The sequence below is a fragment of the Argentina silus genome (genome assembly GCF_951799395.1).
Source record: "Argentina silus genome assembly, chromosome: X".
NCBI classification, from domain to species: Eukaryota; Metazoa; Chordata; class Actinopteri; order Argentiniformes; family Argentinidae; genus Argentina; species Argentina silus.
In genome coordinates this window covers 37,616,037-37,627,882 of record NC_139653.1, presented here as the reverse complement: position 1 = coordinate 37,627,882, position 11,846 = coordinate 37,616,037, and the positions used below count along the sequence as shown (strand labels likewise).

General features: G+C 40.9%; 1 protein-coding gene across 6 annotated transcripts in view; it reads right to left on the bottom strand.

The window, feature by feature from the left end:
• Nucleotides 1-6,428: 6,428 nt before the first annotated feature.
• Nucleotides 6,429-11,846, bottom strand: part of LOC310822880 (transcription factor COE3-like) — a 71,723-nt gene continuing 66,305 nt past the window's right edge. For 3 of the 6 annotated variants that reach the window (XM_083695434.1, XM_083695435.1, XM_083695436.1), the window contains exons 12-16: nt 10,692-10,757; nt 10,345-10,516; nt 10,045-10,230; nt 9,497-9,664; nt 6,429-8,195 (exon numbers count right to left, since the gene is read on the bottom strand). In XM_083695434.1, coding sequence (XP_083551560.1) covers nt 8,164-8,195; nt 9,497-9,664; nt 10,045-10,230; nt 10,345-10,516; nt 10,692-10,757 — 624 coding nt within the window. In that variant the 3' untranslated portion in view covers nt 6,429-8,163. The remainder of the gene's footprint in view (nt 8,196-9,496; nt 9,665-10,044; nt 10,231-10,344; nt 10,517-10,691; nt 10,758-11,846) is intronic. The other 3 variants (XM_083695437.1, XM_083695438.1, XM_083695439.1) reach the window with 1 other exon arrangement.

Here is an 11,846-nt window from a genome sequence, read left to right as displayed (position 1 = left end):
CAGTCCAGAACAGAATCCCTCTTCATATACAGTATATTCTCTCCATCCCTCTTACTTATACTAGCATAATCAAGCAGCAGGTCTCTCTGCCTACAAACTATACACCATGGTCTCTCTGCCTACAAACTATACACCATGGTCTCTCTCCCTACAAACTATACACCATGGTCTCTCTCCCTACAAACTATACACCATGGTCTCTCTCCCTACAAACTATACACCATGGTCTCTCTCCCTACAAACTATACACCATGGCTTGGTCTCACTTGTAAACATGAACATTAGTCCTGCAGCCTCATATTGTACTTTTATAATAACTCCTTGGTTGCACAATTACAACCTCCTATTGGATGACTGTACCTCATTGGTTGCATCTGCACGTGCAGATATAGAAACTGTATACACAAAACATGAGAGCAATGAACACATCCACCTTTACAGTACCTCACCATTAGCCTTAGACAGTGTAGTGTTTCACAGTGCCAGACCAGAGTAGTAGCCTATTACATGGACAACATCCAAATATAATTATAAATCTCATCCTAGTCACAGATGGGACTAACATATAGGCAGGATCAGACAGACAGACAGACAGACAGACAGACATTTAGGCTGGGCTTGGCTGTGCTATTGGGTTTCCTTCCTCTCAACACATACTGTACACACACACACACACACACACACACACACACACACACACACACACACACACACACACACGCACACACACACAAACACACACAGACTGTCTGGATAGCCTCGGAGGCCCTGACACCAAGGCACCACACAGCCAGCCTCGACAGCTGCCACTGCACCATCCAATACCAACACATGCCACCACACTAGACGAGACCATCACTACAAAGACTACCAAGAATACCATTAGAAACATTGCATATAGTACTTTGATGCTGTTGTAATGTAGATGTATTCAGGGAGAACAGTGAGTCGGATATGCTTTTAACTTTGGAACAAACAAACCTACTGAAAGAGCCTAAAACAGTGCTTGTACGTGAAAACTTGCTTAAGATAAGAGCAATGATGACATCTTGAGAGCAGACAGCCCCTAATGGGAACACTATCCCTCCTCAGCCTGGTCAGGCATACAGTGAGTTGGAAGTTTACACTTATAGCCCATGCAGATAGAGAGGGGCAGGGTCGGGCAGATGAGGCAAGAGGAATCAGACGAAATCAGTAATAGAATTGTGTGTGTGTGAACTTATGAACTTGTGCATTTTCTACACTGATTAGGACCATTTTCTGAACAGCCATAGAGTTATGTGAGTGTGTGTATTCCTTAATGAATCAATCCATGACTACAGCTTAGTTGTCAGAGTGGTAACGCCAGCGAGTGGTTCATGCTGGAGAAAGTGCAGGTCTAGCCTTGCTCTGTTGACTAAGGGGCAGCACTTCAGAGGCTCCAGCGGCTCCAGGACCCCATGGCACCAGTCTCCGCAGTCGCTCCAGACAGACTGGGAGCATCTGGGCTCTGTCAGCGCCTCTGGCCCCTGCAGACTACGATCTATATGACGGCCGGGGGAGAGAGGAGTGGACTAGATCACACAGATGGAAAATATGAGCTTAGTGCCAAACAGCTGCAGCCTTGTGAAGAATGGACATTAGCACAAAATATGCTATTATGATCTGAGACTAGGTTAGTATTCTGTGTTAGAGAGAATCACATGTTCACACATAGATGATGATGATGTCACATGAAAAGTGATGCTACTACAGACCTGACATAATGAATTCCTCTGGTTTTTTTCCCTCTGGTCCCTATCAAATGTGAAAAAATATACATCTCTTTTACCTTAAAATGCTTCAGCTATTTTATGTAAAGCAATATGTGTGATTCGCTCATTATGATTGATGATTAATAATTCTGTTGACACATTACAAAAGCCGGTGAGTTGGAATTGGATCTGACACATACACAGTTCTGCGTGTTAGGTAATTCGTTGACGAAGGGCCAAATTCATTTATGGAACAGCGGTATTGGCAGGCATGGACACTCTCTGCAGAAACAACGATAATCACAGAGGATTGGCGTCGTGTGACAAAGACTCTTCAGGGAAAGACCCTGACACTGCTTTTTTTGGGCACTTCTCCCAAAGATGTGTATGTAAAGGATGGAATTTTGGAGGGAAGGGATCATTTCAGTGGGATGTTTTAAAGGATAAAGCCATTGTTTTAGGAGATATACAGTACTCTATGTCTTCATACTGTATGAGGCAAAAACGAGTGAGAAAGTTGAGGCATGAGTTTCAAGTCAGTGGAATTCTATATTGGTTAGCCTGTCTCAATCTTACTCTCTTCATGTTTCTTTTTCTATAAATAATCTGGATGAGCCTTATTGACAATCTAGCTGGACCTGTCACCCCCTACATACAGTACATACATACATACATACATACATACATACATACAGTACATACATACATACATACATACATACAGTACATACATACATACATACATACATACATACATACATATATACGTACGTACATACATACGTACGTACGTACATACATACGTACATACATACATACAGTAGCCCTCAGGTCCTGCATGGACATACAAAGAAACAACAATGTGTATCATTGTGTCCTTACTGCAAGAGTTGACTGCACGACTGTCGGCTGCCAGTTAGTAGTTCTCACAGCAGTGCTGACTGCAAATGGCAACACTTCCTGTAGCTCAGCAGCTGCCACCTCTGCTACTTCTATTACCTTTCTATAGCATGCAGATGTTGTATCAACATTCCCCGCCAAGGGGGAACTGCAATAACTGTGAGATTGAATGCCATGTTCCTGAGGCACCACGTCAATTTCTCAAGTGGCACAATTAAAAGGAGAATTACAGTACCAGGTTATTCGCAGCCGCTAAAATCGGAAAAACTTTTTTTGGGGTGCATATAGGGGGGCTGTTTCATAAAGGGTTTTAGAAATCTGACAGTTTTTTACAGCCCTTTTCCTGAGTTGAGCTGTTGTGTGAGTCTTTGTGCGGCAGACCTGTCGCGACCCACAGCGGATATGGAAATGGGGCTAAGGTTTTATGGGCCAAACGGATTGGACACAGTCAAGCTCAGGGGGCATGAATATTGGATGTTATTTCTGCTCTCTTTTTTTTATGTAATCCATTGCCAATACATTATTAATAGATGATATCATATCCAGAACTACTGGACAAAGTACTACGGAGAGGTTGCTATGAAGGGATCTTTATGTGTGTGTGTGTGTGTGTGTGTGTGTGTGTGTGTGTGTGTGTGTGTGTGTGTGTGTGTGTGTGTGTGTGTTGTGTGTGTGTGTGTGTGTGTGTATGAGTGTGTGTGTGTCTGTGTGTGTGTGTGTGTGAGAGAGAGAGAAAGAGAGAGAGAGAGAGAGAGAGAGAGAGAGAAAAGGCAGTTGAAGAAGAAGTGATATGACTTTATCACTGTGGTCTAACACTTTCTGACCAGGAGTTTCTGAACTGTGTACTTTTTGGACTGGACTGAGTGAACTTTATGGAAGAAAAATAGTATGCTAAATATCTTTGCCAGGAGTAAATCCTGTACTTGTGGGTTTGAAATGCACTAAATCATTCATGAAGTATCAAATGACACCCAAATACAAGTTTAATGGATTTTTGAGCGTTGGGAGACTTTGCTCATCCTACTCCACCACAGGGAGAAGAAGTGAAGTGGAAATCTTTGAATGGAGTTTTTATACTGTATCTAAACACACTTGCACTGTGCATTGCAGATGGAGGACCAATGCCTTATTTGATGTACATGGAATAGCCTAATCTCTATGGGCTACTTGTTTCCCAGACTTAGATTAAGCATTTCCATTAAAAGTGAATTATAATCCAGGAGTAGGCTTAATCTGTATTCAGTTTAATTCAGATCTTTGTTAAAAAGATCATGCTCTCTGTCTTGACCCATTGTCTTTTGGATGTTGGATTGGATGTTTTGGATTATGTAGGTGTTGAGTTCATTGTCATCACATCAAATCCCATCTTTTTAAAGGATTAATAAACAAAGCATGACCTAATAAAATCCAGAATTCAACCCATCATATGGTATAAGAGTCCTTCGAGAGTCAAAATGACCAGACATGTAGTTTTATCACATTTCAACCGCCCTTTAAATTGTGTGTCCAAGAGCAAAGAGTTTGAGTCTTTCTCAGCCCTAACTAATGAAAAGTGGAGGCAGACTGTTGTCCACCTTTTAACTTTACTGACTGCCCTATCTTTATATAAATGTACACATAAAGGCACAAAGACATTACATCAGCACCCTTTAACATGAATATATAAGCACCTGAATAACACTTAACATAGGAAGTGGGTGCATAAGGTAATAATCTCTTTTTAAGGTCAGTTTGAATTGTTTTTCCTCATGGGAGAAACTGTGGATTGATAAAGACCCAAACAAAAAACCCTTTTCTGAATGCTTGTCCTCCATGGCCTCAATGAAGGTTTCATTCCTTTTATATCATCCAGCCCAATTCCCAGCATGCCCTGCCATTGTGGCTCTTTCAACAAGAGCTCTCCATTGACTGGCTCATTGTCCAGCAGGGCTTTTGTGTGCTGGTATCACTCCAGCGCAATCTCTCACCTGAACAGCATACTGTAGGAACAAACATAAGCTTACACTTATAGCATCTCAGTCAACCATGTTAGTGTGCCTGAGAGGAACAAGATAGTTAGGAGAAATGTCTAAAACAAAAAACTGTTATTTTGATAGCCGTAAGTATGATAATAATTGATAATACATTGTCAGTATGATAGTTCATCATTGAACAGGGTTATTGAATATGATCCTCTTATTTGCATGACAAAGAGGAGGTATTTTTGAAATACAACAATACACAAGCAGATGTTTGAAGTTTGAGCCCTGGGCAACACAACACAAGGCTAGTTAAAGATCGATATTGCTTTCAATATTTCTTTCCTTTGACAGATAACCACTACTGAGGAATATAGTCTTGATAAGAGTGGCAACATATGGATGTGGTGAGCCTTAGCCTACTCTGATTGCGTGACCCCTTGACCCTTAGCTCATGTTGGGGAGTGCAGTGGCCACATGGTATGGGTGTCTGTCAGGCCCTGGTTATGGGGGCGTTATTGACTTAGGCTTTATAAATATTTAATGCACACATTAAGATCATGGTGGAGGAGAACCATTAGAGTTCGCCAATAAAAGAGGCTCTCAGGATGATTGAGTGCTGTGGCAGGGTCTGTGGATGTGGTCATAGAGAGTAAAGAGAGGCCTGGGCCTGGTGTTGTACAGTAGGCTACAGTTCTTTCATGTTTTGTTTGATTTGGGAATGTTCACACATTTCGAGAATGTTCATAATTAAGATGTGGGCTTCTGCAGTCTAAGGTTCTGTCTTTGCTCTAACCTAACTAGATTGTGTCATTGAATTATAGCAGAAAACACCAATAAGCAAGAACATAGATCCAAAACTGTGTCTGTGTATCTGAAATAGATAATGCTACATAAGGAATCATCGTGTGTGTGACTATTGTTATCAGACACATTGGATTATCGAGGGAATGTATCGAAGGCATAAGGCATAAGAATTAAATTGCTATTTTCGTGTATCTGCAGCACTCACCCTATATGCCACAAGATAAATGTATGCATGGTGGTGACATAATAAGCTGTGATTGGCTGATTGCTGCTCAACTCGCATTCTCCTAATCGTGCATCAAAGACAGAGGTGGTCTTGAACACAATTGCCTTGATGAGAAATTGACATTTTCTGACCCGGTCTCCACTACCACTCAGGAAGCCAGATAAGGTGGTCAGTTGTTTTAAAGGAGAGGCGCTATTCTTCCATGTCTCTTTTCTCTCTCTCTCTTTCTCTCTCTCTCTTTCTCTCTCTCTCTCTCTCTCTCTCTCTGTCTCTCTCTCTCTCTCCGTATGACCCACTTGATGAGTATAGATTTCACAGGGCTACCTTTCAGCTTTTCAAACTATAAGAGGTTCAAAACGATACCAACCCCTTATAGACAAAGGATAACCTTGCTCTTTCAATCTATTGATTCTTTATTAACTAGCTGGGTTAATGCGATGAAATGAGGGATTTGAATGGGCCCCATTTGGGCTCCTTTGAATAAGAAGCTCCCACCGTTTATTAAAGGCTACAATGCATTTAACAGGCCATTTTAAAGCACGGCTGATGAGAGAGATGCTGATATAGAGATCAATAGGAATACCTCTCAATGTCAGCTAAAAAATGGACTACAACAATTTTCACTGTTATGAAGAGATTATAATTAATGTTTTATGATATTTTGCTGCATGTCTATATTGAAAGCTGGGTCAAAATCCATAACTTATATTGGCACAATTCAAGGTTACATTTAAAGGTGTTGTCTCTGTGTTTTGTTGAATTGCAGCAATCCACAATAAAGGAATCAGCATTTTCTTTTTTACTGAAAATTTTAATAAAACATCACTTATTCATTTCTGTTTCCATTCCAAATGTTGTCATTTTGAATTTTCTTCCCTGTAAACACATTTAAGCTATGTGACAGAGTCATAAGTGGTGAGTAAAAATTACTTCTATACATTCTACAAAACAGAAAGAATATACAACCACAAATGGAGGTCCTTCCTCCAATGGTTGTCCCTCATGCACTTTTGTCTCTATTGGATCTTAACAACTATCATATGGGTCACAAACAATTTATTTGACAAATACAACCAACAAAGTTTTCTCCAAAAATGGTCTGTATAGATAATTTAAAATCAATATAAAAATAAACAATGAAGTTTGACTTCCCTTTTAAAAAATGGACAGAGAGTCTTGACAGAGTAACAAAATGTTGAAGATACACATGACATTATATGGACATTGCATTTCATCAAATACAAAAGAAAAAAATGAAGGCAACAGTTCTTGGCTGAATTCTCTGTGCTGCATCACTATATTTAGGGCATGACGATTAATACATAGATAATGAAAAGCAATATACAAAATTTCAGAGATAAATACAATATTTATAGTTGATATGTTACAAAATGTCCCTCAGTGAATGCAAGTGTGTATTTGAAAAGAAATATGACAATGATTAACTACTTTTATTTGACACCTACATTTCAGATGGAATTCAATCAGCTTTTAATGTTGATTTAAAAGAACATGGAAAAAAAAGACAGATGTATAAATATTTAGCACAAGTTTGGCAATATCACAATAGTCTACAATTATTATAACCACATATAAAACACATAAGGGAATTTGGAGCTAGAGAGAGGAGGATGGTCTTACTTAACAAGAAACAGACTTCACAGTAGACTAGAAATGCATTAATATACAGTGCTAGCAAAAAAGTTGAAAAAACATGGCAAAACACACTTGCTTAAAAGTAGGCTCTAGACATGGAAGTATATGGTGTTCATCAACAGAGCCTAGTGTTTTATATACGCCAGTGTGCCAATGTTGAATCCAAGAGAATTGTTTTATCTTCGAAGATGATTTCTAGCTACAATAAATTACAAATTTAATTTAAGATGTATGAATGAAACATGACACAATCTTACCCACTGAGCCCCACCCCTTGACTTGTAATTGTTGTATTTTATGATTGATTCTCTCAATTATATGTATATCTCATATATTTTCCAGTTGAACACTCAAACTTTCTTGGCCCCACTTATTTTTTCTTACACATAAAAATACAAAAAAGTCACATTATAAAGACACACAACTGTTGTGAATCTATTAAAACAGAGTTGAAACAAAAACAATTTGTTGGTAAAATGTTCTGTACATCAGTGTTTACATTACAAACAAATGGTGAGTCCAGTTCCTTCCAGCATCGTAATGGTTCACTGGACAGGTATAACCCGACAGGTATACAAAATAAACACTTCATCGTCCTTTGTCCTCTTCAAGGTTGATCAAATGGAAAAATAATAACAACAAATAAAGAAATATTGTTCTGAAAAATTGTGTTCTTCATAAAATTCCTTTACAGGTCCAAATCTTAACTGGTGAGATAGTCTATGAAAAGAAACTATTTTTTTTTCTTCTTCAATCTTCATTAAAAACGGAATAAGCTGCTGTTGACTACAGACTACACCAGCGTTTCTGCTGTGTGCTAAAGGGGTCTCCTGTGGCTTGGTGGAGGTGTGTAGACTGGTGCTTGAGACGGCAAAAGTGCATTTTACATTGGAGGTACCACCAGGCCAGACATTGCTGCAAAAAAAGAAAGAAATAGCATTTAGCACATTGGGAAAACAATATACTGTATCTATGCATAAAATACCTTTTAAACATGTTATAAAATCATGCATGTGTTTGTGTGTGTGTGTGTGTGTGTATGTGCACATATGTAAGTGTGTGTGTGTGTGTGTGTGTGTGTGTGTGTATGTGTGCAGTTGTGAGTGTGATTGCCTGTATGTGTGCGCGCCCCAGTGTGCTTACATTATGTGTGTGTGTTTGCAGTCTGCTACAGTGTATGAGTGTGCGCCACCCTAACAGGACAGTTTCTAAAGCCTCCCTTCTGCTCTGACATTTCAGCCCCCAGCACGCCACTCTTGCTATGTGTGATATTTCTCCTGGCGTTTGGGTAATGGCAAACAGTGGCCTAGACTCCCTGGAGAGACGGCTGTGCCGACAGTGGAGGAGCAACACGGTCACTACCCACAATGCCCTGCTTTAACACCAGAGAGAGGGAGAGGAAAGAGATGGGGGGTGGGAGGATAAAGAGAGAGAGAGAGAAATAAAGTCTCCCTCTGTCAAGGACTAGACTAGACACTCCTCAGAGTCCCCTCAGACTCAGTCCTCCACTACTCCTTTAGATCACACCTTTATTTCCAAATTCACTTAGTCCTATTTCACAATCATTATCCCAAAGAGCTTACTGTAGATAGAGATCAAAGGTAGCTTCCCACTATTTTATCAAGACCATCTGCTAGAATATCATTAGCAACTTTACCTTACCAAGAGTTAATAATAGAGCTACTTAGTATTTCCGCACATTTTAACAATTAGGTGGCTACTGAAGTGCCAGGATGAAAAATTATTATATTGCTCGTCTCAGTATATGTGTGGTGTCATGGTTGAAATACTTTTAAGTTTGCCAGCACAGATGATGGCAATGCACTGCTCATTAATTTCTGCACAACATGTATTAATAAGTATGAACGCGTAGCAAGATGAACTTTAATTTCCCACTTCATTAAGCCCAATGTTATTAATCTTGGGGCACACACTACGGCTAAGCTTGTTTTCAAAGCAATCATGTTGGTCATGTCACACGCACTAAACCTGATAAACATAATTACTAAAACAATTCTGGGAAGGTGCTTTGCTGAGACCTTTGAGTAGATTATTTGTAAAGCTGGATGGTGATGTGTGTGTGTGTGTGTGTGTGTGTGTGTGTGTGTGTGTGTCCATGTGTGTTTATGCCTTCTTGTGTGTACAGTATATATGTGTGAAGGTGTAAGTTGATTGTAACTTGTCAAAGTGCATATTTGTAATGATTAGTCCCTCACCGAACCGCACAGAGGCATGGGCAGCTGTATCTGACCAGTAGTCCGTGGGGAAGGGATGAGGGGGTGAGGGGGGCTCACCTTGCAGTCCGTTGCCATTGGCGCTGGTGCAGGAGGGGGGTGGGGAGGCCTGGGGCCGGACCACAGGGGCGAAGGCGCTCTTTTGTTTAACTGCAGAGAGAGATCACATGGGAGGAGGGAGTGAGAACAGAGGCATATAGATCTGTGTACATCTGTATACCGTGTCTGGGTGGGAAGGGGTAATAAAGGGGTAATGAAGGGGTAATAAAGGGAAGGGACATCAACATATCATTACAGCACCCTTGTTTACGTTATGCCTCTCCCTAATAAGAGTAATCTAAACATGTGATGTTTTTGTGAATTAAACCAATTCATTCTAAGGCTCTAGAATGATCTCTCAAATAGACAAGAGCAAGCTCCCATAGACAAGAAACTACTAGTAATGTACTGACTAGATCACAATTCTATTCTCAGGAGCTCCAGGACTAAACTAATGGTAGCTACTGTCCAGTAGTTAGCTCACTACTCACTTCCATATGGAGAGTTGGCAGAGGACCCATTGAGGAAGCCAGGGGAGCTGGACACTCCCAAGTTCATGCCAGCATTGCCATAGCCATTCATGCTGTTGCTGACAGTATTGTAGCCGGATTGCTGGGGGGTGCTGCTGGTGATGTACCCACGTGGAGACACACTGCTGGTGTTCCTACTGTAGCCCACTGGGGAGGGAAGAAGAGGAGGAGAGGGGGGTTAGAGTTGTGGAGGGATTCATTCATTTTTTTAATTCATTCATTAGAAGAAGAAGAAGCAGAAGAAGAAGAAGAAGAATGTACCCTGGTCATTCCCCTGTGACTCTGACACATTGACGGCTAGCTGGCCACTGAAGGAGTTGACTCCCATCATGCCGTGGGATGTTGTGTTGCCGAGAGAGGAGATCTGGTTGTGGTTGCGGGGTACGCTGTACAGGGCCTCTGCAATGTCTGCTGCCCTCTTCAGAATGATCTCCTGAGGAAGCCAGAGAGATGACAGGATGTTGGGTTATTCAGATGTACTTAAAGTTATGCATGGATTAGTTTGTAAAATTGTAAAATTCTGACAGAAACAATGCGTGTGTGTGTGTGGGGGGGGGGGGGGGTGGGTGGGTGTGTTTGTTTGTGTATTTGTTTGTTTGTTTGCATACCTGGTTATTGTGGGGCATTCCATACAGCGCTTCAACAAGGTCTGCAGCTCTTTTCAGCAACACCTCCTGATGAAAAAAATAGAGAAAATATTGAAATATTTGTGGGGTGATTCAGGTTCGCAAAGGAATTCAGTGTTGAGTACCCCTTTCTTCAGAAACAATGAAGTGAATTAGCTTGGGTTAATCTAGTTCTGTCGTAATGACATTAAGGAATTTTTCAATTAACCCCCTTGACTAGCTGTTGTAAAGGACTTCACAAATGACTTCTCATCCAGGGAGAGCTGGGTGCCCATGCCTTGGGGACATGGATGTATGGGGGTTGTAGTCTTATCCATGTCTGCACGCTTGCCCCTGCTTGACAATGGGGATTAGCCATGTCGCTTTGGCTCTTTAACACTGAGAATGAGTTGGCCCTGGATCCTGTAATTCTCCATTTTGTTTCAATGAGGTGGTTTATTGGCTTGCTGATGTGTTTTCATCTGCTCTTTGAATTGAGCATGTACAATTAAATCCTTCTTAGAGAACCAAACTGGCTTTGTTTGAAACATGAAAACCATATCCTGCATTTCATGTGCAACTCCTTTGACAAAGCGATGTTTCAGATAGGACTGTGGTGTATCTAAATACTTGTTGTTGTTGTTAATATGGTTTTTGTTGTTGTCACATGCTGTATTGCAGCAATTTATTGTCTTTCTGTCAGAACCCTGGTTAAAAGCAATGCAAATCTGTCTCTATAGAAACATCTCAGATGGAGTTTGTTTTCTTCCCACGTCCTGTGTTTTCCTTCACAGGCTTCGGTAATGTGTCTGAAGTGTTCCATCACTTGGCAATAGCAATCTGGGATTAAAACGGCAGCTGCACGTAAACTAATGTAAATACAAGCATCGCGCCTTCAAACAGCGGCCTCCAATACTTGGCCTGCATTGCTGTGGAGGAGCGTATGGTGTGTATGGGAGTGTGTAGTATGGACCTCTTTCATCCCTAAGAACCCTGAGTCCTTGATTTATCAAGATGAATCACTATAGCGTAGGCCCAACACTCTTACAGAAACATATCGCTTAATCCACCCCAAGTTATCGGATGGGTGGCTCTCACAAGCAAGCTTTTACCTCTGAAATTGGTGTGCATGCTTGACGTCGCATGCATCTAGTTTGC